Source organism: Oncorhynchus mykiss, chromosome 4, assembly GCF_013265735.2.
Source record: "Oncorhynchus mykiss isolate Arlee chromosome 4, USDA_OmykA_1.1, whole genome shotgun sequence".
In the NCBI taxonomy this organism is placed as follows: Eukaryota; Metazoa; Chordata; class Actinopteri; order Salmoniformes; family Salmonidae; genus Oncorhynchus; species Oncorhynchus mykiss.
This window is the reverse complement of record NC_048568.1, coordinates 36,080,001-36,106,937: the sequence shown is the minus strand read 5'-3', so window position 1 is coordinate 36,106,937 and position 26,937 is coordinate 36,080,001. Positions and strand designations below refer to the sequence as shown.

The window sequence follows — 26,937 nt, the reverse complement described above, 5'->3', positions numbered from 1 at the left end:
GTAGTTTCTACTACCTGCCTGGGCTTCTTCTCAGTGCTGAGCTTCTTCTCAGTGCTGAGCTTCCTCTCAGTGCTGAGCTACCCATCTGTCCCGAGTTACCTCTGTCCCGAGCTGTCCCTCTGTCCCATGTTATCATTGTGGTGGGTAACCTATTTAGGGACGTTTAGGAGGGGGGTTAAAACTGTCATGGAGTGGGGTCCACGTCCAGTGCCAGAGCCGCCACCGCGGACAGATGCCCACCCAGACCCTCCCCTATAGGTTCAGGTTTTGCGGCCGGAGTCCGCACCTTGGGGGGGGGGTACTGTCACGCCCTGACCATAGTTTACTTTGTATTTTCTATGTTTTGATTGGTCAGGGTGTGATCTGAGTGGGTATTCTATGTTTCATGTCTTGTTTGTCTATTTCTATGTTCAGCCTGATATGGTTCTCAGTCAGAGGCAGGTGTTCGTCATTGTCTCTGATTGGGAACCATATTTAGGTAGCCTGGGTTTCACTGTGTGTTTGTGGGTGATTGTTCCTGTCTATGTGTTTTTCACCAGATAGGCTGTTTTAGGTTTTCGTTACGTTCATCACGTTCTTTATTTTGTAGTGTTTGCATTGATTCGTGTTTTACGTTTGTTCATTAAAACATGGATCGCAATCTACACGCTGCATTTTGGTCCGACTCTCCTTCTCATCAAGAAAACCGTGACAAGCCCACACAAACTCATTGAATAACTGATTCTAGATATTATCAAATAAATATATATATATATATATATATATATATATATATATATATATACACACACTTTTTTAAAACCGTTTTTTTTACCCCTTATTTCTGGCACTAAACAGTCCAAACTAAATATTCTGAAACGATTCTGACCTCTTACAATTGTCCATGTTTTGTTACATTACAACCTCATTCCAAAATGGATTACATTATTGATTTTTCTCATCAATCTACACACAACAAGGCAGGTATCCTAGTGGTTAGAGCGTTGGACAGTACCTGAAAGGTTGCTAGATTTAATCCCCGAGCTGACAAGGTACAAATCTGTCGTTTTGCCCCAATAATTTATTCTTAACTGACTTGCCTAGTTAAATTAAGACTTGATTGGAGTCCACCTGTGGTGAATTCAATTGATTGGACACGCTTCAGAAAGGCAGACACCTGTCTTTATAAGGTCCCACTGTTTTTTTTTTATTATCTTTATTTAACTTGGCAAATTCTTACTTACAATGACGACCTACCCCAGCCAAAACCGGATGACGCAGTGCAAATTGTGTGCTGCCCTATGGGACTCCAAATCACAGCTGGATGTGAAACAGCCTGGATTCAAACCAAGGACTGTAGTGGCGCCTCTTTGCTCTGAGATGCAGTGCCTTAGACCACTGTGCCACTCTGGAGCCCTTGGGAACCCAGTTGACAGTGCATGTCAAAGCAAAAACCAAGCCATGAGGTTGAAGGAATTGTCCGTAGAGCTCCGAGACCGGATTGTGTCGAGACACAGATCTGGGGAAGCGTACCAAAAAAATAATTCAGCATTGAAGGTCCCCAAGAACACAGTGGCCTCTATCATTCTTAAATGGAAGAAGTTTGGAACAACCAAGACTCTTCCTAGAGCAGGCCGCCCGGCTAAACTGAGTAATCGGGGTAGAAGGGCCTTGGTCAGGGAGGTGACCAAGAACCCGATGGTCCCTCTAACAGAGCTCCAGAGTTCCTCTGTGGAGATGGGAGAACCTTCCAGAAGGACAACCACCTCTGCAGCACTCCACCAACCAGGCCTTTATTGTAGAGTGGCCAGAAGGAAGCCACTCCTCAGTAAAAGGCACATGACAGCCCGCTTGGAGTTTGCCAAAATGCACCTAAAGACTCTCAGACCATGAGAAACAAGATTCTCTGGTCTGATGAAACCAAGATTGAACTCTTTGGCCTGAATGCCATGTGTCCTGTCTGGAGGAAACATGGCACCATCCCTACGGTGAAGCATGGTGGTGGCAGGATCATGCTGTGGGGATGTTTTTTAATGGCAGGGACTGGGAGACAAGTCACGATCGAGGGAAAGATGAACGGAGAAAAGTACAGAGAGATCCCAGATGAAAATCTGCTCCACAGCGCTCAGGACCTCTAACTGGGGTGAAGGTTCACCTTCCAACAGGACAACGACCCTAAGCACACAGCCAAGACAACGCAGGAGGGGCTTCGGGACAAGTCTCTGAATGTCAATGAGTGGCCCAGCCAGAGCCCAGACTAGAACCCGATCGAAAATAGCTTTGCAGTGATGCTCCCCATCCAACCTGACAGAGTTTGAGAGGATCTGCAGAGAAGACTGGGAGAAACTCCCCAAATACAGGTGTGCCAAGCTTGTAGCATCATACCCAAGAAGACTCGAGGCTATAATTGCTGCCAAAGCTGCTTCAACAAAGTACTGAGTCAAGGGTCTGAATACTTAAGTAAATGTGATATTTCAGTTTCAGTTTACCCCAAATTCTTAAAACCTGTCAATCTGGGGTATTGTGTGTAGATTGATGAGGGAAACAAAGTAGTTACTCCATTTTAGAGTATACTTTCTGACCTTTTTAAATTGTTTTTTTTGTATTATGCTAATTAGATTGTTAACATTGACCTTCGGGGGTTAAACACTTCAAAAAGGGATGTGTGGAACAACTCCGAAATTTGACGTTTGAGAAAAATGGATTAACGTCTAATTCTGACGTGAGACTGTGAGAGCTGGTTGGTCTCCGCATGTATAAACCCTGAGAAGCAATGCTGTAAACTGAGATGGGAGACAACACACTTTATCTTTACACCCTGTCATTATCAAGAGAAGAGAGAGAAAATACCCCACTTTTACAGCACTGACAAGTAGTTCTGGACAGGATACCAAGACAGAGAATAGGGCATACAAGAAAACTAAAAAGAGAGAGTGTGTGTGTGTGAGAGAGAGAGAGAGCTTCAGCCAGAGAGAGATGACTAGTTCCTTCATGTGCTTTATGTTCAGACTCTTAAATTTGTTCCACATGGCTTGCTGTGTGTGAGCGTGTGTGTGAGTGTGCTTCCCTGCTTGTGTGTGTGTGTTTCAGTCTGTGTGTGTGTGTGTGTTGGCTTGTGTGAGCCTGCAGCCAAAAGAGATCAGACTCAGTGTCCAGATTTCAGGGTTAAAGTTCATTCCCAGCGGACCTTGGGAAAGCAACCATTTCAAAGTGGCCTCTCTCTCAGTCAAAACACTTCTGCTGCCAGGAAAACACAGAACTCCTATATTAAACACAGAACTCACAGAACACAGAACTCCTATATAAAACATAACTCACAGAACACAGAACTCCTATATAAAAGACAGAACTCACAGAACACATAACTCCTATATAAAACACAGAACTCACAGAACACAGAACTCCTATAAAAAACACAGAACTCACAGAACTCCTATAGAAAACAGAGAACTCACAGAACTATAGAAAACACAGAACTCCTATATAAAACACAGAACTCACAGAACGCAGAACTCCTATATAAAACACAGAACTCACAGAACTCCTATAGAAAACACAGAACTCACAGAACACAGAACTCCTATATAAAACACAGAACTCACAGAACGCAGAACTCCTATATGAAACACAGAAATCACAGAACTCCTATAGAAAACACAGAACTCACAGAACACAGAACTCCTATATAAAATACAGTACTCTAACTCCTATTTACAGTATGCTGCAGCTGAAAAGGACTAGGGAAGAAGAAGGTGTCTTAAAACTTCTTATGGCTTGGGGGCAGTATTTCGACGTCTGGATGAGAAGCGTGCCCAAAGTAAACTGCTACTCAGGCCCAGAAGCTAGGATATGCATATAATTGGCAGATTTGGATAGAAAGCACTCTAAAGCTTCCAAACACTGTTAACCTCTCTGGGACAGTTCGGGACGCTAGCGTCCCACCTCGCCAACAGCCAGTGAAATTGCAGGGCGCCAAATTCAAAACAACAGAAATCTCAATTTAAATTCCTCAACCATACAAGTATTTTACATCATTTTAAAGATACACTTCTCTTTAATCCAACCACAGTGTCCGATTTCAAAAACGCTTTTCGGCGAAAGCAGAACATATCATTATGTTAGGTCAGCAACTAGTCACAGAAAGCATTCAGCCATTTTCCAACCAAAGAGAGGTGTCACAAAAAGCAGAAATATAGATAAAATTAATCACTAACCTTTGACGATCTTCATCAGATGACATTCCCAGGACTCAATGTAACACAATACATATATGTTTTGTTCGATCAAGTTCATATGTATATCCAAAAACCTCAGTTTACATTGGCGCCATGTTCAGAAATGCCTCCAAAACATCCAGAGAAATTGCAGAGAGCCACATCAAATAACATAAATATTCATCTTAAACTTTGATGAAAGATACATGTTTTACATAGAATTAAAGATCAACTTGTTCTTAATGCAACCGCTGTGTCAGATTTCAAAAAAGCTTTACAGCAAAAGCACAATATTCAATAATCTGAGAACAGCGTTCAGCCACAAAAGCAAGCCATGCAGTTACCCACCAAATTGTGGAGTCAACAAAAGTCATAAATAGCATTATAAATCTTCACTTACCTTTGCTGATCTTCATCGGAATGCACACCCAGGACTCCCACTTCCACAACAAATGTTTGTTTTGTTCGATTACGTCCATATTTATGTCCAAATACCTCCATTTTGTTTGCGCGTTTAGTTCACTATTGCAAAGGCACAATGTGCAAGCGCAAAATCCAAACAAAAAGTCAAAAGAGTTCCATTACAGTTTGTAGAAACATGTCAAACGATGTTTACAATCAATCCTTAGTGTCTTTTTATAATAAATCTTCAATAATATTCCAACCGGACAATAGCGTATTCATTACAGAGGAAAAAGAAGTAAACAACTGATTGGCCTCAGCCTAGTCCACTTGTTGAAACAGCTCTTATTCGACACCCTTCAACAATAGAAGCCTCAAACAACTTTCTAAAGACTGTTGACACCTTTGGAAGTACAATCTGGCCCCATAGACACAGGATATTGGATAGGCAATCACTTAAATTAAACTACCAACCTCAACCCACTTCCTGGTTGGATTTGTCTCAGGTTTTCGCCAGCCATATGAGTTCTGTTATACTCACAGATATCATTCAAACAGTTTTAGAAACTTTAGAGTCTTTTCTATCCAATACTACTAGTAATATGCATATATTAGCATCTGGGACAGAGTAGCAGGCAGTTTACTCTGGGCATCTTATTCATCCAAGCTACTCAATACTGCCCCCCTGTCACCAAGAAGTTAAAAAATAATGTCTGTGACTATAACAGATTTTATGTGGCAGGCGTAAATCTGAGGACAATCCATCCAGGAAGTGGGATTTTTTTGATGTGGGTAGTTTTCAATTGAATGCCTATTGAGTATTTAATGGATTAGGACCCATGTTGCAGTTCCTATGGCTTCCACTAGACTAGGTTTCAAGCTTGTTTTCTGAAAAATGAAGAAGAATGAGACCTTTCTGTCAGTGGACTGTAGAATCATGCAGTGCTGGTTTGCGCACGTAACCGAGTGTGCGCCGTTCATTGTTTTTCCTTTCTATTGAATGCGCTATTGTTTGGCTAAATTATTATTGATTATTTTGACAATTGACAACCTGAGTATTAATTATAAACATAATTTGACATGTTTCAACGAACTTTACCGGTACTATTAGGGTGTATTCGTCTGCATGTTTTGATCTCCTTTGAGCCAGTGGGTTACTGAACAAAACGCACGAACAAAACTGAGTTTTGGGGATATAAAGAGGGACTTTATCGAACAAAACAAACATTTATTGTGTAGCTGGGACTCTTGTGACTGCAACCAGATGAAGATCTTCAAAGGTAAGTGATTAATTGTATTGCTGTTTCTGACTTTCGTGACTCCTCTACTTGGTTGGAAAATGTTTGTATGCTTTCGTACACGGGGCGTGTCCTCAGACAATCGCATGGTATGCTTTCGCCGTAAAGCCTTTTTGAAATCTGACAAGGGGGCTGGATTAACAAGAAGTTAATTTTAAGCCGATGTATAACACTTGTATTTTTATGAATGTTTATTATGACTATTTCTGCATTTTGAATTTGGAGCTCTGCAATTTCACCGGATGTTGTCGAGGTGGGTTGCTAGCGGAACGCCTGCGCCAGAAAGGTTAATGTTTGTCTTATGGAATGTGCAACTTTATTTTATTTTACATATACCGTATGGATTACAATGGGTTGTTACTCAACTTACACAGGTCTTGTATAATTTTGAGATGGAACGTAAAGCAGTCACACGTCACCTACACTGTATAAGCTTGGAGAACAAGGCTAGAATGGAGGAGATGCAGAGACATTACATTATTTCAGCATAGACACTTCCAATAGGCCAAGACTGTGAGCTGTGGAACTGGGATAGTGAGCTGTGACTCTGGGATAGTGAGCTGTGGGAATGGGATAGTGAGCTGTGACTCTGGGATAGTGAGCTGTGGGACTGGGATAGTGAGCTGTGACTCTGGGATAGTGAGCTGTGGGACTGGGATAGTGAGTTGTGGGACTGGGATAGTGAGCTGTTACTCTGGGATAGTGAGCTGTGACTCTGGGATAGTGAGCTGTGGGTCTGGGATAGTGAGCTGTGGGACTGGGATAGTGAACTGTGGGACTGGGATAGTGAGCTGTGGGACTGGGATAGTGAACTGTGACTCTGGGATAGTGAGCTGTGGGACTGGGATAGTGAGCTGTGGGACTGGGATAGTGAACTGTGGGACTGGGATAGTGAACTGTGACTCTGGGATAGTGAGCTGTGGGACTGGGATAGAGAGCAGAGAGCGTAATGTAAGTTCTTACACTTTCCATGCCGATAAAGCTTCTTAAATGGAATTTAATTTGGGTAATAGTGTCTGTCCTTAGTCCACTACTATACCAGTGGTGGTCAGTGCCATTAAAGAAAAGGGAGGACACTTCTCTTTTTCATGAGCATGGCTTTTACTCTATTACAGCATATTGGAAGACTGTCGTTCATATTCCATTCACCCAGTTCAATGTAACATCGAGAGGTTTAGGCTACTGTCATTTTCCCAATACCCATCATGAGGTTGCTACAACATAGCCTATGAATGAATGTTTACAATGTAGGTCACAAATTCAATACCAACTTGCACACTCTTGCCTGCATCTAGCTGATCTAGGGTGTAATCATTAGTAATCAACAGTTGCAAATGAGAGTTTCTTTTGGACAAATTCTGGTATGTTTATCCCCATTTCGATCCGTTTGTTTCCGCTTAAATTCTTACTGATCTCTTCGTGAGCCAATCCCGTTAACGGGATTGATTTGACAACACCCAGGTGAAAGAGCAGCGTGGTAAATTCAAAAACTGAAATACTCATAATAATAAATCATAGTGTTATGCACCGGTTTTAAGATGAAGTTCTTGTTAATCCAGCCACAGTGTCAGATTTCCAAAAGGCTTTACGGTGAAAGCAAACCATGCTATTAGCTGAGGATAGCACCCCATCAAACAAACACATGAAAATCATATTTTAACCCGCCAGGCGCGACACAAAAGTCAGAAATAACAACATAATTCATGCCTTACCTTTGAAGATCTTCTTCTGTCGGCACTCCAATTTGTCCATTAAACATCACAAATGGTCCTTTTGTTCGATAAATTTCGTCGTTGTATGTCCATTTATTTGGCGCATTTGATTCAGAAAATACACCGGTTCCAACTCGTGCAACATGACTACAAAGTATCTAATAAGTTACCTGAACTTGATCCAAACATTTCAAACAACTTTCCTAATCCAACTTGAGGTATTATTAAACGTAAATAATGGATACAATTTAAGACGGAATAAACTGTTCAATACCGGATGAAAACAAAGTGTAGCGAGCTTTCAGGTCGTGCGCCCCAACCACAACAGTACACTTGGCTCGACTCCCAGAAAGGAAATGGCTACTTCTTCATTTCTCAAAGGAAAAACATCAAACAATTTTTAAAGACTGTTGAACTCTAGTGGAAGCGATAGGAAATGCAAGCAAGTATCTTAGAAATCTAGATCCACATAGAAACCCATTGAATGGAGAGTGACCTCAATTTTTGTTTTTCCTGGTTGGTTTGTCATCGGGGTTTTGCCTGCCAAATAAGTACTGTTATACACACAGACATAATTATACTCACAGACATAACGGTTTTAGAAACTTTTGAGTGTTTTCTATCCAAATCTACCAATTGTATGCATATCCTAGCTTCTGGGCCTGAGTAGCAGGCAGTTTACTTTGGGCACGCTTTTCATCCGGACGTGAAAATAGTGCCCCCTAGCCTTAAAAAGTTTTAAGACGTTTTTCAACAGAATTGGTGGAATGAAAATTCACTGTGGAGGATGGTCCTCCCTTTCCTCCTCTGAGTAGCCTCCACTGTACTATACTGTGTCTCAACACTCTGTCTCTCTTCCTGTTTATCACCCTCCCTCTCTCTCTCGCTATCTGTTAACAATCTACCCAACATTTTTATCCATTCTCCTCACCCCTCCCATCCCCTAGACCCATCAGTCACAGGCAGGTCTGTAGGGAGGCCGGGCCCCTCAGACACTCTCTACATGGGCTCCTTGACCATTAATCCATTATCACGGCCAAGGCATGGTGGTGGAGGGGATGGAGGACACGGACCAGACATCTAATGTATCCATTTCCCTCCATTTAGAGCACCGATGTCCCACTGTACTCTCAAAATAGATTGTGATTGGGATTGAATGTCCATTTAAACTGCCAGCCAGTCCACAAGGGACAAAAGAGAGGGAGGAGAGAGGGAGAGGAAGTCAAGGAGAGGGAGAGAAAGTGAAAAGAGAGAGAAGTGATGAGGAGGATGGGAATGAGAGAGAGAGCGAGAGAGAGCGAGAGGAGAAGGAGGGAGGGAGGGGGAAAAAGTGATAAGTGATGGAAAGTGAAGGGAGATAGAAAGGCGAGAGGGGGATAGAGAGATAAAGTGGAGGTGGAAAAAAAATCACAGGATGCCTTCCCAAGCTTCAGATCAGATTGTTTTACTTTCAAATGCCCACTCAAACAGAAGCATCCTCTGGAATGTTGTCAAGTGTCAGGATGCAGCACTTGGTATTCTCAAGGTGCCTTCTAAAAAATAATTCAGAACTCCGGAAAACACAGGAGTTGGCATCTGAGATGATAGAGAGAGAGAGAGAAAGAGAATCAGGGAGGGACAGAGACAGAGAGAGAGGGGAGAGAGAGAGGGGAGAGAGAGAGGGGAAGAGAGAGGGAGAGAGGAAGAGAGGGAGAGAGCGATGGATACAGACACACAAAAAAGACAAAGCAATGCTGAATGGTATCCTACCTTGTAAGAGAACTCCATTCTTTCTGAAGAAGGGACTCCTTGGCCAAAGTAGAGGACTGAGGAGAGAGAGAGAGATGGTTAATCATGTGGTCATGTAAGCTCTGCTGCAGGCTGCTTCAGACAGACAGAAAGTGTGCGTCTGAAATTGCACCGTATTACCAGGGCCATGGTGAAAAGTACTGCCTTATATACAGTTTTCGCTTTTCCACCTCATGAAATAACTAGCATTCTTTTCATTTAATCTTTTGAATTCGCTTGTCAGAAAAATCTGTACCCTTGTCCGCTAGAATGAACGATATACATCTTCTAGTGATCTATTGATAGGACAGGCGCCTGTCAGTCACAAAGCCAGCGATGTCAAGGAAACACTGTTCTGTCCGTATGTCCCGCCTCTCTGCACCTGTGTTCTTTTTTTATGCCTATTCCTCCTGACAGAGCTTGTGTAACTGAGTCTGGTTTGTAGGCTTCCTTGCTCGCACCTACATTTTCAGTTATGCCCACACATTTTCTATAGGATTGAGGTCAGGGCTTGTGATGGCCACTCCAATAACTTGACTTGGTTGTCCTTAATAAGCCATTTTGCCACAACTTTGGAACAATGTTTGGGGTCATTGTCCATTTGGAAGACCCATTTGCGACCAAGCTTTAACTTCCTGAGTGATCTCTTAAGATGTTGCTTCAATATATCCACATAATTTTCCTGCCTCATGAAGCCATCTATTTTGTGAAGTGCACCAGTCCTTCCTGCAACAAAGCACCCCCAAACATGATAATGCCACCCCCGTGCTTCACGGTTGGGATGGTGTTCTTCGGCTTGCAAGCTCCCCCCTTTTTCCTCCAAACATAACGATGGTCATTATGGCCAAAAGGTTCTATGTTTGTTTCACCAGACCAGAGGACATTTCTCCAAAAAAGTATGATCTTTGTCCCCATGTGCAGTTGCAAACCGTAGTCTGTCTTTTTTATGGCGGTTTTGGTGCTGTGGCTTCTTCCTTGCTGAGCGGCCTTTCAGGTTATGTCGATATAGGACTGTGGTTATGTCGTTTTACTGTGGATATAGATTATTTTGAACCCGTTTCCTCCAGCATCTTCACAAGGTCCTTTGCTGTTGTTCTGGGATTGATTTCCACTTTTCACACCAAAGTAAGTTCATCTCTAGGAGACAGAACGCGTCTCCTTCTTGAGTGGTATGACGGCTGCATGGTCCCATGGTGTTTATACTTCCGTACTATTGTTTGTACAGATGAACGTGGTACCTTCAGGGGTTTGGAAATTGCTCCCAAGGATGACTAAAATGATTTCAATTAGCCTATCAGAAGCTTCTACAGCCATGACATAATTTCCTGGATTTTTTTAAGCTGTTTATAGTTACAGTCAACTTAGTGCATGTAAACTTCTGACCCACTGGAATTGTGATACAGTGAATTATAAGTGAAATAATCTGTCTGTAAACAATTGTTGGAAAAATTACTTGTCATGCACAAAGTAGACGTCCTAACCAACTTTCCAAAACTATAGTTTGTTAACAAGAAGTTTGTGGAGTGGTTGAAATTCGAGTTTTAATGACAGCAACATAAGTGTATTTAAACTTCCGACTTCAACTGTAGACACGGCTGGTAGACAGGAAACAGCAGTCACACACAGCATCAAATAATGTTAAAGAATCAGCAGCCCATTCACTTCAGTAGGCCCCATAAAATCAGAACTATACAAAAAATTTCAAAAAAATTTCATTACAAAATTAAATTAACATCACTTCCCATTGCAAATACATTTCATCACCATCTCACTAACCTGTCATCTAAAGTTTAAATGCAACCATGTTTCACAGTCATATTTTTTTTAAGGATAGCTAACAGCAAGCTAGCTGCAACAAAAAACAGCGCCACTCACCAGATGCCAGTGACCGCTAAAGGGACTCGTCAGCTAGCGATGGGTTGGTCGCGAACGATTGGCTCTTTTTTTAACAGATCTTTTAGGTGAACGTTAGGAACTGAATCGCATCGTTTAGCGAGACGTTCATTTGGCTCTTTAATTTGCATACCTAATTTGCATACCACTGCTTTTTGGCGATTATCTGCAGATAAATTATAAAAACATTTGATGAATATGCTGAATTCTCACTGCAGGAACAATATGGTCAGAAATATGATACAAATAAAACAGATTGAAGGTTGTGAAAGATAATGATACATAAATGGTATTTTTTAAAGATATTGATATGGGCCTAGTGATTTGATTAAGGTGTTGACGATGAAGTAGTCAACTGCTGCTTTCTGTGTAGTAAAGCCCATGTTTAACACCTGCTTCATTCTTCAATCATACCTTTAGGTCTATGCGCCTGATGTTGTATAAAAGTGAGGGGTCTGGGGGAACTCCCCCTGATTTTTTTCTTGCCATTTTCCTGTCATTCTATGCTGAACAAAAACATAAACTCAACATCAAAAATGTTACAGTTGATATAAGGAAATCAGTCAATTTAATACATTTGTTAGGCCGTTATCTATGGATTTTACATGACTGGGAATACAGATATGCATGTGGTTTGGATGTACTGCTAAATTCTCTAAAATTACGTTTGAGGTTGCTTATAGTAGAGGAATGAACAGTAAATTATCTGGCAACAACTCTGGTGGACATTCCTGCAGTCCGCATGCCAATTTCACGCTCTCTCAAAACTTAAGACATCTGTGGCATTGTGTTGTGTGACAAAACTGCACATTTTAGAGTGGCCTTTCAGTGGCCTTTCATGCTCACTAACAGAGATGTAAACAAATTTGTGCACAGCATTTGAGATAAATACACTTTTTGTCTGAACGGAATATTTCTGGGATCTTTTATTTCAGCTCATGAAACATGGGACCAACATTTTACATGTTGAGTTTATATTTTTGTTTAGTGTATAATGATTCTCAACAGTGAATCCATGTTGACAGAACACAACCTTTTTCATAGATTTTTGCCAAAACAAATTACATTTAAAGAGTAGATTAGACTCGATTTTCTGACTAGGTTACTAATCTACCGCCTTCCCTCAAATTCCCACCCACAGTGATTGATTGACAGGTCGATTGACATCATTATAGCAATTCCTATCTGCAGTAAATATGACTTTAATCTAAAAGTTTATTGTTAAAAAAGGTTTTCTTACTTCGAAAATAGTGCTGATTGTATAGGCTTAGACGATATCCAAAACAACTAAAAACAAGCCGAATTCATACTGTCTCTCTGATTTCATTTTCAGTCATTTTATTTGTATAGTCATGTCTTTCTACTCAATACCAAAATGAATTTAACCATTCTGTGAGGTAAAGTTGTTAAAGTATTCAATAATTTAGCTATGTATTTCAGATGGAATTAAAGGCATTAGAATGTACCAGAGACCACCAAAATAGCTTGTTCTAATATATTTTTTCAAGGGGGCATGTCACCCTGGACCTTTCCAGTCTGGAACTCCCTGGCTGGCTATTATTTTTATTTGGCTGGAAACTCCATGTACTTGGGGAAACACTGTATATAGAGAATATAGGCTTTTTGAGAAGCAGACAAACTGAAATGAAAGCTGGGGTTTTAGCCCATAAGCCACTGATTCTGATTACAGTGATTATATTCCTGGAAGCCCTTGCATTGCCATTAATCTATCCCTATGATTACCACAGAGAATTACAGCCCAACTGATGTGGTCCACAGAGGTGATTTTTCATGACGGGCCCCCAAACACACACACACACAAATGAGCTTGCACGGATGCACACACATTCACATGGACGCACACAGTCGTGAACAGGCGCACAAACACATAACAAATAGACAAACAGACACATATAGCACACACACAATTGCAGGCGATACAGTCACACACAGCACACAGACACACACACACACACCTCTCGAGATTATTAAACTGCTAATGGAGCAGATAGTAACTAATGATCGTATTCGTCTTCACAGATATTCACACACACAGAAGATGGAGATGTGCATTTTGTTCACAGAAGTCTCACTCACATGTTCAGTTCCCTCTGTGTATCATTCTCCCCTTTTCTCTCTCTTACTATCTCTCCACTCTCCCTCTCCCCTTCCCTCTACTCCCCTTCTCCCTCGTTCTCTCTTTCTCTTACTCTCTCTCCCCCTCTCCCTCTCTTTCTCTCTCTCCCTCTCCCTCTTCCCCCCCTCTCTCTCTCTCTCTCTCTCTCTGTTGTCCTACTGCTTTCTCTCTCTCTCTCTCTCTCTCTCTCTCTCTCTCTCTCTCTCTCTCTCTCTCTCTCTCTCTCTCTTTCTCTCTCTCTCTCTGTTGTCCTACTTCTCTCTCTCTCTCTCTCTGTCCTACTGCTCTCTCTCTCTCTCTCTGTTGTCCTACTGCTCTCTGTCTCTCTCTGTTGTCCTACTGCTCTCTCTCTCTCTCTCTCTCTCTCTCTCTCTCTCTCTCTCTCTCTCTCTGTTGTCCTACTTCTCTCTCTCTCTCTCTGTTGTCCTACTGCTCTCTCTCTCTCTCTCTCTCTCTCTGTTGTCCTACTGCTCTCTCTCTCTCTCTCTGTTGTCCTACTGCTCTCTCTCTCTCTCTCTCTGTTGTCCTACTGCTCTCTCTCTCTCTCTCTCTCTCTCTCTCTCTCTCTCTCTCTCTCTCTCTCCCTCTCTCTCTCTCTCTATCTCACTCTCCCTCTCTCTCCTTTTTCCTTCTTGCACCAGGCAACAAATAGCTATGTGGTGCACCAGTCTCAGCCCATGTGTTGCCATGGAGGCGTTCCCGTCACCTAGCAACCAGTGCATTAATCGGTTTGTGAGGAGCTAACTCGTGGCAGACGGTCGTTCAGCCCTCGTCCTCCCTCTCTCCCCCTACTTCCCTCGAGACTCCCTCTTCCCTCCTCCCCCCCATCCAGATGCCTATGGGGTGTAAAGGAATGTGCCTGGTTGCTGAACAGATACCCAGCATGCTCTAATCTTCCTCACTTCCTCTTTCTGCCCCATAGAACCCCTAAATGTTCTGGATGTGATGTATTGCAACACCTTGACCCTAACACACCCAAACATACTGTAGAGCCTGGCTATACCCTAACAACCCAGACATACTGTAGAGCCTGGCTATACCCTAACAACCCAGACATACTGTAGAGCCTGGCAACACCCTAACAACCTAGACATACTGTAGAGCCTGGCTATACCCTAACAACCCAGACATACTGTAGAGCCTGGCTATACCCTAACAACCCAGACATACTGTAGAGCCTGGCTATACCCTAACAACCCAGACATACTGTAGAGACTGGCTATACCCTAACAACCCAGACATACTGTAGAGCCTGGCTATACCCTGTAGACCTCCACAAGTCTGGTTCATCCTTGGGAGCAATTTCCAAATGCCTGAAGGTACATTCATCTGTACAAACAATAGTACATAAGTATAAAGACCACGGGACCACGCAGCCGTCATACCGCTGAGGAAGGAGACGCATTATGTCTCCTAGAATGGAAGGTACTTTGGTGCGAAAAGTGTAAATCAATCCCAGAACAACAGCAAAGGGCCTTGTGAAGATGCTGGAGGAAACCGGTACAAAAGTATCTATATCCACAGTAAAACGAGTCCTATATTGGCATACCCTGAAAGACTACTCAGCAAGGAGGAAGCCACTGCTCCAAAACCGCCATAAAAAAGACAGACTACAGTTTGCAACTGCACATGGGGACAAAGTTTGTACTTTTTGGAGAAATGTCCTCTGGTCTGATGAAACAGAAAATATAACTGTTTGGCCATAGTGACCATCGTTTTGTTTGGTGGAAAAAGGGGAGGCTTACAAGCCGAAGAACACTATCCCAACCGTGAAGCACGGGAGTGGAAGCATCATGTTGTGGGGGTGCTTTGCTGGAGTAGGTGGCATCATGGCATCATGAGGAGAAAAATGATGTGGTTATATTGAAGCAACATCTCACGACATAGGTCAGGAAGTTAAAGCTTGTTCGCAAATGGGTCTTCCAAATGGACAATGACCCCAAGCATTCTCTCAAAGTTGTGGCAAAAAATTATTAAGGACAAGTCAATGTATTGGAGTGGCCATCACAATGCCCTGACCTCAATCCTGTAAAAAATGTGTGGGCAGAATTGAAAAATCGTGTGCAGGCAAGGAGGCCTACAAACCTGACTCAGTTACACCAGCTCTGTCAGGAGGAATGGGCCAACATTCACCACAACTTATTGTGTGAACCTTGTGGAAGGCTACCTGAAATGTTTGACCCAAGTTAAGCCATTTAAAGGCAATGCTACCAAATACTAACTGAGTGTATGTAAACTTCTGACCCACTGGGAATGTGATGAAAGAAAGAAAAGCTTAAATATATCATTCTCTCTACTATTATTCTGACATTTCCCATTCTTTAAATAAAGTGGTTATCCTAACGGACCTAAGACAGGGAATTTTTACTTGGATTAAATGTCAGGAATTGTGAAACACTGAGTTTAAATGTATTTTGCTAAGGTGTATGTAAACTTCCAACTTCTACTGCATGTCCTTCCCAGGCATGAAGTCTCAATAGGAAATGTTTTCACCTTTATTCCCCTCTTCCATGCTGTATAATGTAGTGGAGAAACGGACATGTTCCTTTTTCTACCATCGCCCAATTTGTTGTACCTCCCCATCCCTCATTGTTAGAAATTACACTTTTACGTTTTACGTCGAGCCAACTATTCTGTCTTACACAGTCCAGTGGTTCTGCGAGCCAACCTGCCGGTTGACCGACTGGGAGTCGGAGGAGAAGAGAAGAGAGAGGAAAAAATCTCTAGAAGCTTAATCGTGATTCCCTCTGACATACCCTCTGGGATGACCAGAGAGGAGAGAAAACAAGAGGAATAGAGAGAACAGGAGAGAAAGGGAATTAGAGGGAGAGGGTTGGTGTGGTGGGGGTATCAGGGAAGTATAGAGTAGAGGTCGACGGATTTAATCGGAATGGCCGATTAATTACGGCCGATTTCAAGTTTTCATAACAATCGGAAATCGATATTTTTGGGCACCGATTTTGCCAATTTTAATTTTTTTTTTATACCTTTATTTAATCTTTACTTCACTAGGCAAGTCAGTTAAGAACACATTCTTATTTTCAATGACGGCCTAGGAATGAGGCAGAACGACAGATTTGTACCTTGTCAGGTCGGGGGATCCAATCTTGCAACCTACAGCATGACCGGTTTGGCGGTGGGTCAGTCATGGTGTGGGGTGGCATTTCTTTGGGGGGCCGCACAGCCCTCCATGTGCTCGCCAGAGGTAGCCTGACTGCCATTAGGTACTGAGACGAGATCCTCAGACCCCTTGTGAGACCATATGCTGGTGCGGTTGTCCCTGGGTTCCTCCTAATGCAAGACAATGCTAGACCTCATTTGGCTGGAGTGTGTCAGCAGTTCCTGCAAGAGGAAGGCATTGATGCTATGGACTGGCCCGCCCGTTCCCCAGACCTGAATCCAATTGAGCACATCTGGGACATCATGTCTCGCTCCATCCACCAACGCCACGTTGCACCACAGACTGTCCAGGAGTTGGCGGATGCTTTAGTCCAGGTCTGGGAGGAGATCCCTCAGGAGACCATCCGCCACCTCATCAGGACCATGCCCAGGTGTTGTAGGGAGGCTGCATGCCCACTTTAGCCCGACACGTGCGGGAAGCTGGAGCAGGCCGCACTGGGTTCTCCTGTCAAACTGGGGATACCGTGCGTAGAGCTGGCGCAGGATAACCCGGGCCGAAGAGACGCACCGGAGACCAGGAGCGTTGAGCCGGCACAATCCCTCCTGGCTGAATGCCAACTCTAGCAAGGCAACTGCGGGAAGCTTGCAGAGAGCCCACCCCGTCTATGAGAGAGCACAGGAGACACACGGCGCAGAGCCTCACAACCTAGTGCCTGACTAGTCACTCTCTCCCCACGGTAAGCATGGGGAGTTATCTCAGGTCTATAACCTGACTCCGCCAATCTCCTCGTGTGCTCCACCAAAAAAGGGGGGCTGCCTCTCGTGCCTGCCTCGCTGACTTGCCTCCTCATATCGCCTCCGCTCTGCTTTAGCTACCTCCAGTTCCTCCTTTGGACGGCGATACTCCCCAGCCTGCCTCCAGGGTCTCTTACCGTCCAGGATCTCCTCCCATGTACAGGAGTCCCTTTCACCACGCTGCTTGGTCCTTCGGTGGTGGGTAGTTCTGTCATGGCCGTTAAAAGAACTGGACCAAGGTGCAGCGTGGTGAGAATACATATTCCTTTTTATTTATATGACGCAGACAAAAACAATAAACAATCCAAAAAAACAACCCGCAAAGCTTAAGGCTATAGTGCCAACAAACAAAGACAATTACCCACAAAGACAGGTGGGGGCTGCCTAAGTATGGTTCCCAATCAGAGACAACGATAGACAGCTGTCTCGGATTGAGAACCATACCCGGCCAAAACAAAGAAATACAAAACATTGAACAATGAACATAGAATGCCCACCCAAATCACACCCTGACCATACCAAAATAGAGACATAAAAAGCTCTCTAAAGTCAGGGCGTGACACTGGGGCTGTTTTTCATGGTTCAGGCTATGCCACTTAGTTCCAGTGAAGGAAAATCTCAACACTACAATATACAATGACATTCTAGAAGATTCTGTGCTTCCAACTTTGCGGCAATAATGTGGAGAAGGCCCTTTCCTGTTTCATGACAATGTCCCCGTGCTCAAAGCGAGGTCCATACAGAAATGGTTCGCCGAGATCAGTGTGGAAGAACTTGACTGGCCTGCACAGAGCCCTGACCTCAACCCCATCGAACTCCTTTGGGATGAACTGGAAAGCCGACTGCAAGCCAGGCCTAATCGCACAACATCAGCGCCCCGACCTCACTAATGCCTTCATGGCTGAATTGATGCACAGGTTCCTGATATTCCAACATCTTCCCAGAAGAGTGGAGGCTGTTCTAGCAGCTAAGGAGGGGCACCAACTCCATATTAATGCCCATGATTTTGGAATGAGATGTTCGACGAGCAGGTGTCCTCATACTGTACTTTTGGTCATGTAGTGTACGTGCGTGCACATGTGCGAGATAGACTGTGAAAGGTGTGTGGTTATCTGTGATATGTCTGAGGGAAAAGCAAGGGAGGGGGGAATGATACATTGGAGGGGTAAAGGAGCGGATGAAAATAATGGATAGAATGAGTAAAGAGAGAGTGAGAGGTGTATATAGTTACCTGTGATATGCCTGAGGAGAGGTGGGAGAAGAGGTGAAGGGGGTAACCAGTCCCGGCGAGTAGGGGTGGTACGGGGTCTTCTTCAAGGCCTGGATCAGGTTGTGTCTGTACTCTGGATCTATGGACCACAACGAGCCTTTACCTATACTCTGAGAGAGGGAGCGAGATGAGGAAGAAAAGAAAGAGGATTATTTAGCTAACAACATGAAAACACAGGAATCTTGACGGCTGTATGGCTACTGTCCACTGTCCCTCAGAAACCAGTCTACAGAGAGACAAACCAGACCACAAGTAAACACAGGGCCATACCAGACCACAAGTAAACACAGGGACACCAGACCACAAGTAAACACAGGGACACCAGACCACAAGTAAACACAGGGACATACCAGACCACAAGTAAACACAGGGACATACCAGACCACAAGTAAACACAGGGACATACCAGACCACAAGTAAACACAGGGACATACCAGACCACAAGTAAACACGGTGACACCAGACCACAAGTAAACACAGGGACATACCAGACCACAAGTAAACACAGAGACACCAGACCACAAGTAAACACAGACATACCAGACCACAAGTAAACACAGACATACCAGACCACAAGTAAACACAGGGACACCAGACCACAAGTAAACACAGGGACACCAGACCACAAGTAAACACAGGGACACCAGACCACAAGTAAACACAGGGACATACCAGACCACAAGTAAACACAGGGACATACCAGACCACAAGTAAACACAGGGACACCAGACCACAAGTAAACACAGGGACACCAGACCACAAGTAAACACAGGGACATACCAGACCACAAGTAAACACAGGGACATAACAGACCACAAGTAAACACAGGGACACCAGACCACAAGTAAACACAGGGACACCAGACCACAAGTAAACACAGGGACATACCAGACCACAAGTAAACACAGGGACACCAGACCACAAGTAAACACAGGGACATACCAGACCACAAGTAAACACAGGGACATACCAGACCACAAGTAAACACAGGGACACCAGACCACAAGTAAACACAGACATACCAGACCACAAAAAATAAAAAAAACCTGTCCACCAACCCTGTCCAGCACCACAGATCAATACAAAAATGCCCCTAGTTCTATTAAAAAAGCTGTGTCCACACTCTCCCACATCTCTCTCTCTCTCTCTCTCCCACATCTCTCTCTCTCTCTCTCTCTCACTCTCTCTCTCTCTCTCTGTCTCTCCCTTTCTCTCTCTCCCTCTCTCCTCCGCTTTCTCTCTCTCTCTCTCTCTCTCTCTCGCTCTCTCTGTCTCTCCCTCACCCTCCTCCGCTTTCTCTCTCTCTCTCCTTCTCTCTCTCTCTCTCTCTCTCTCCTTCTCTCTCATTCTCTCTCTCCTTCTCTCTCTCTCTCACTACTCTCTCTCTCTCTCTCTTTCCTTCGCTTTCTCTCTCTCTCCCTCCTTCGCTTTCTCTCTCTCTCTCTCTCTCTCTCTCTCTCTCTCTCTCTCCCTCCCTCTCTCTCCCTCTCTCCTCCCTCTCTCTCTCTCTCTCCTTCGCGTGCTCTCTCTCTCTCTCTCTCTCTCTCTCTCTCTCTCTCTCTCTCTCCTTCGCTTTCTCTCTCTCTCTCTCTCCCTCTCTCTCCTCCGCTTTCTCTCTCTCTCCTCCGCTTTCTCTCTCTCTCTCTCCTCCGCTTTCTCTCTCTCTCTCTCTCTCTCTCTCCTCCGCTTTCTCTCTCTCTCCTCCGCTTTCTCTCTCTCTCTCTCTCTCTCTCTCTCTCTCTCTCTCTCTCTCTCTTTCTCCCTCTCTCTCAGCTGCCTCTCTACCCTCTTCTCATTCACTTTCTTAACAGTTGTGCCACAGACCAGATCGTACTCATATGACAACTTTAGATTATACTGAAGGATAGAAATGTCATGTACAGCAATGCAGCTCAAGGCTTCCTAGAACTTTGTTGGTGACAGTGAACGAAGACGACCATCACCATCAACCATAGTTTTTAATGTTATTCCGCCATTGCCACACATATACCACAGGTGCCGTAAATGAGTGTCGTAAACCATCACATCAATACATACTTCACCACTTTGATCACATTATGTCAAATAGAAACAACAGGAGGGAGTCCGACAGAGGAGTGACAAGAAATAAGTGTGCGTGTGTGTGAGAGACAGTACAAACAGTACATACATAAATATAATCAATCCCAACACTGTGACTTTTTCTGTTTTTAAATTATGCAGATGCAAAGCAACAAACGGTTTGGTAACGTTGATTTGGGCCGTGTGAACAGGCCTAGCTACAACATTGTGAATATTAGAAGATGTCAATGTCATGTTTGTGTATCTACAGTTGAAGTCGGAAGTTTACATACACCTTAGCCAGATTTAAACACAGTTCTTCACAATTCCCGACATTTAATCCTACTAATAAATCTACTAATTTGAAGGGATGTCCACACACTTCTGTAGACAGTATAGTGCACGTACGCACACACTCCCCTCATACACTCCCCTCACACACTCCCCTCATACACACCCCTCACACACTCCCCTCGCACAATCCCCTCATACACTCCCCTCATACACTCCCCTCACACACTCCCTCACACACTCCCCTCATACACTCCCCTCACACATTCCCCTCACACACTCCCCTCATACACTCCCCTCATACACTCCCCTCATACACTCCCCTCACACACTCCCCTCATACACTCTGTCCCTCACTTTCTGCCCTCTTATTTCTCCTCCCTTCTGATCTTTCTTCTCTCCCTCTCCCCCCCCCCCCAATTTATCCTCCAACCAATTCTCCCATTTCATCTGCACATTCCATTCCCTCCCTTCCTCCCCACACCCCCCTCTTTTTACCTGCCTCTATACTTCCCTGATACCCCACAACACCAAACCTCTCCCTCTCCTTTCCCTTCCTCTCCTGTTCTCTCTATTCCTCTTGTTCTCTCTCCTCTCTGGTCATCCCAGAGGGTATGTCAGAGGGAATCACGATTAAGCTTCTAGAGATTTTTTCCTCTCTCTTCTCTTCTCCTCCGACTCCCAGTCGGTCAGCCAGTCAGACGGTGGGCAGGTTGGCTCGCAGAACCACTGGACTGTGTAAGACAGAATAGTTGGCTCGACGTAAAACGTAAAAGTGTAATTTCTAACAATGAGGGATGGGGAGGTAGAACAAATTGGGCGATGGTAGAAAAAGGAACATGTCCGTTTCTCCACTACATTATACAGCATGGAAGAGGGGAATAAAGGTGAAAACATTTCCTATTGAGACTTCATGCCTGGGAAGGACATGCAGTTGAAGTTGGAAGTTTACATACACCTTAGCAAAATACATTTAAACTCAGTGTTTCACAATTCCTGACATTTAATCCAAGTAAAGATTCCCTGTCGTAGGTCCGTTAGGATAACCACTTTATTTAAAGAATGGGAAATGTCAGAATAATAGTAGAGAGAATGATTTATTTAAGCTTTTATTTCTTTCATCACATTCCCAGTGGGTCAGAAGTTTACATACACTCAGTTAATATTTAGTAGCATTGCCTTTAAATGGTTTAACTTGGGTCAAACATTTCAGGTAGCCTTCCACAAGGTTCACACAATAAGTTGTGGTGAATGTTGGCCCATTCCTCCTGACAGAGCTGGTGTAACTGAGTCAGGTTTGTAGGCCTCCTTGCCTGCACACGATTTTTCAGTTCTGTCCATACATTTTTTACAGGATTGAGGTCAGGGCATTGTGATGGCCACTCCAATACATTGACTTGTCCTTAAGCCATTTTGCCACAACTTTGAGAGTATACTTGGGGTCATTGTCCATTTGGAAAAGCCATTTGCGACCAAGCTTTAACTTCCTGACTGATGTCTAGAGATGTTGCTTCAATATATCCACGTAGTTTTCTGTCCTCGTAAAGGACATTTTGTGAAGTGCACCAGTCCCTCCTGCAGAAAAGTACCCCAAGAACATGATGCTGCCACCCCCGTGCTTCACGTTAGGGATGGTGTTCTTCGGCTTGCAAGCATCCCCCTTTTTCCACCATTGATGGTCATTATGGCCGAACAGTTATATTTTTGTTTCATCAGACCAGAGGACATTTCTCCAAAAGTATGATCTTTGTCCCCATGTGCAGTAGCAAACCGTAGTCTGTCTTTGTTATGGAGGTTTTGGAGCAGTGGCTTCTTCCTCTCTCAGCGGCCTTTCAGGTTATGTCGATATAGGACTCGTTTTCCTGTGGATATAGATACTTTTGTACCGGTTTCCTCCAGCATCTTCACAAGGTCATTTGCTGTTGTTCTGGGATTGATGTGCACTTTTTGCAGCAAAGTACATTCATCTCTAGGAAACAGAACGTGTCTCCTTCCTGAGAGGTATGATGGCTGCGTGGTCCAATGGTGTTTATACTTGCGTACTATTGTTTGTACAGATGAATGTGGTACCTTCAGGGGTTTGGAAATTACTCCCAAGGATGATCCAGACTTATGGAGTTCTGCATTTTTTTCTGAGGTCTTTGCTGATTTCTTTTGTCAAGTGAAGTGGCACTGGTTTGAAGGTAGGCCTTGAAATACATCCACAGTTACATCTCCAATTGACTCAAATGCTGTCAATTAGCCTATCAGAAGCTTCTAAAGCCATGACATCATTTTCTAGAATTTTCGATTTTTTTTAAATGCACAGTCAACTTAGTGTATATAAACTTCTGACCCACTGGAATTGTGATACAGTGAATTATAATTGAAATAATCTGTCGTTAAACAATTGTTGGAAAAATTACTTGTGTCATTCACAAGGTAGATGTCCTGACTGACTTCCCTAAACTATAGTTTGATAATGAGAAATTTGTGGAGTGGTTGAAAAATGAGCTTTAATGTCTCCAACCTAGGTGTACTTTCGACTTCAACTGTATATACAGTGCCAGTCAAAAGGTTGGACACACCTACTCATTACAGGGTTTTTCTTTATTTTTACTATTTTCTACATTGTAGAATAATAGTGAAGACATCAAAATGATATAATAACACATGTGGAATCATGTAGTAACCAAAAAAGTGTTAAAGAAATCAAAATATATTTTATATTTGAGATTCTTCAATGTAGACACCCTTTGCCTTGATGACAGCTTTTCACGCTTTTACTTTTACTTCACTACATTCTTGAAGACAATAATATACTTTCTACTCCATACATTTTCCCAAAAGTACTCCACACATTTCGAATGCTTTGCAGGACCGGATAATGGTTCAATTGATGTACTAACTAATAAAACACGTGGTCATTCCCCTGCTGCCTCTCCTCTCCTCTCCTCTCCTCTCCTCTCCTCTCCTCTCCTCCTCTCCTCTCGTCTTCTCCTCTCCCAGGCCGTGTCAAGGTACCATTTTCTAAAGCTGGAGGTTTCTTCCACATCTCTGAGTACCCTCTCTTCTGGATTATTCTATTATGTGGAGCTGGTTTATCCTAATTCACCCAGACAACACCAGGTCTGCGTCTCCAACAGTCATTCAGGGCAGGGCCCCACCTGTTTTGAGACCCACATTTTTAGCAAAAAATAAAATGAAAAAAATATCAGGGCATTTGCCTGTTTTGCATGTTATTTTGGCATGAATATGTGTCACATTTCAGTTTGCAACAATTAAAAAAAAAAACTATCTTTGAGTTAATGAAGCTGAAGACACACATGGTCTCTTTTTTGTTTTCTTGAGTAAGACAGCTCCAAAATGCAGGTATTTCGGCCTAGCCCAGCGCTTTCTGTGGTGGTGGGTCAAGCCAGCAGAAAATATGATTGCCCAGCAGCCCATGATTGGCTCAGTGTTGTGTCACTCATGGAGACACTACATCACCGCCAAGTCTAAGGGTAGAGCTTGAAAATTCAAGCCCCTTGGGTGCTGCCATAGAGTTACATTAGAAGTGACCATCCAAGAAGGCTCAAGGTCATTGGCCACAGATAAAATGACGTCAAATCACGTTATATCTACCATAGCTTTGATTAGACTGATCATGTCAACATCATACTTTCAAAATCTTAGTTATCAGTCATCATCATAAATCAAGTCGACAATCTACTGGCAAATCCTTTTTAATCCTTGTCATATGAAGAGAAATAATGAAGAAAAATTATAGATAAAACATATTGGTGCTCAACGGCCATTGGACATAAACATTACACAACAAGTTGGAAATTGCAAATTCAACAATGAGTGGTTTGGAAGGAATCCGTGGCTAACTGCAAGCATTGAAAAGCAATCATTAGCCTGCTATTAGGTGAAGTGGCTGTGTGGTCCCAAGTCTGAGATTAAGGTTTCCTAGTTTCTAATTATAAACATTCAACACGGGCCATGCTGTCAATGAAGCATGATTTGTGCCGGCCTCAAAACAACTGTTAACTAGGAACTGCAAAATCTGACTTTAGTGAGTTCAAGACAACTGGAATCTTGGAAAAATGAGCTACGCCTGGGAAAATACGTTTTGAACTTTCATCCAACTCGGAATTGTAAATCCAGACCCCGGGCCTCTTTCTAGAGCTATAACATGAATATCTGATGATTCATGATGATGTTCCCAGTTGTCTTGAAAGCACCATAAATCCAGAGAATGGCAGACTTTGATTACAAAATTTGATAACAAAATTTGCCCATAAAGGACAACTGCGCCACCTTCCTATTCAAGTGAGCACAGCACAACAAGTTGAGTTCAAAAATGTATTGTATTCTGCTGCATAAATGATGTAATATGCCAGGGAGATATGCATACTGGGAAAGGAAAAGGGGGATACCTAGTCAGCTGTCCAACTCAATGTATTCAACTGAAACTGTAGCTAAGAAAGGAATTCTAAGTGAATGTTGTGTAGTAAGCTGTTAGTAGCCAATGTGCCTCACCCTAATAATTTGGTCTATTTTCACCTCTTAATTTCGCCTGCTGTTCCGACTTGGTGGTGCACAGATAGTCTATAACCTGTTTTTGAGAAAAGTCATCATTGAATTTTGTAAGAGCTTTCATTGCCTGCTTAAATGCCCCCTTTATTTATCCTACGGTTCTGACTTGGTGTACAGGGAGAATACTGTAAGAACGACCCATGTTCTGAATTCTGTCGCTGTACATATCAAATGTGTTAAACAAATAGTTACAGTGCCTTGCGAAAGTATTCGGCCCCCTTGAACTTTGCGACCTTTTGCCACATTTCAGGCTTCAAACATAAAGATATAAAACTGTATTTTTTTGTGAAGAATCAACAACAAGTGGGACGCAATCATGAAGTGGAACAACATTTATTGGATATTTCAAACTTTTTTAACAAATCAAAAACTGAAATATTGGGCGTGCAAAATTATTCAGCCCCCATAAGTTAATACTTTGTAGCGCCACCTTTAGCTGCGATTACAGCTGTAAGTCGCTTGGGGTATGTCTCTATCAGTTTTGCACATCGAGAGACTGAAATGGTTTCCCATTCCTCCTTGCAAAACAGCTCGAGCTCAGTGAGGTTGGATGGAGAGCATTTGTGAACAGCAGTTTTCAGTTCTTTCCACAGATTCTCGATTAGATTCAGGTCTGGACTTTGACTTGGCCATTCTAACACCTGGATATGTTTATTTTTGAACCATTTCATTGTAGATGTTGCTTTATGTTTTGGATCATTGTCTTGTTGGAAGACAAATCTCCGTCCCAGTCTCAGGTCTTTTGCAGACTCCATCAGGTTTTCTTCCAGAATGGTCCTGTATTTGGCTCCATCCATTTTCCCATCAATTTTAACCATCTTCCCTGTCCCTGCTGAAGAAAAGCAGGCCCAAACCATGATGCTGCCACCACCATGTTTGACAGTGTGGATGGTGTGTTCAGCTGTGTTGCTTTTACGCCAAACATAACGTTTTGCATTGTTGCCAAAAAGTTCAATTTTGGTTTCATCTGACCAGAGCACCTTCTTCCACATGTTTGGTGTGTCTCCCAGGTGGCTTGTGGCAAACTTTAAACAACACTTTTTATGGATATCTTTAAGAAATGGCTTTCTTCTTGCCACTCTTCCATAAAGGCCAGATTTGTGCAATATACGACTGATTGTTGTCCTATGGACAGAGTCTCCCACCTCAGCTGTAGATCTCTGCAGTTCATCCAGAGTGATCATGGGCCTCTTGGTTGCATCTCTGATCAGTCTTCTCCTTGTATGAGCTGAAAGTTTAGAGGGACGGCTAGGTCTTGGTAGATTTGCTGTGGTCTGATACTCCTTCCATTTCAATATTATCGCTTGCACAGTGCTCCTTGGGATGTTTAAAGCTTGGGAAATCTTTTTGTATCCAAATCCGGCTTTAAACTTCTTCACAACAGTATCTCGGACCTGCCTGGTGTGTTCCTTGTTCTTCATGATGCTCTCTGCGCTTTTAACGGACCTCTGAGACTATC

At 43.3% G+C, this 26,937-nt stretch overlaps 1 protein-coding gene across 1 annotated transcript in view; it reads right to left on the bottom strand.

Annotated features, from left to right (window-relative positions):
• Positions 1–26,937, bottom strand: part of LOC110522562 (forkhead box protein N3) — an 84,267-nt gene that overhangs the window by 16,425 nt on the left and 40,905 nt on the right. Inside the window, exons 3-4 of the mRNA XM_021601019.2 lie at positions 18,549–18,697; positions 9,355–9,410 (exon numbers count right to left, since the gene is read on the bottom strand). Of these exons, the coding sequence (XP_021456694.2) occupies positions 9,355–9,410; positions 18,549–18,697 (205 nt within the window). The remainder of the gene's footprint in view (positions 1–9,354; positions 9,411–18,548; positions 18,698–26,937) is intronic.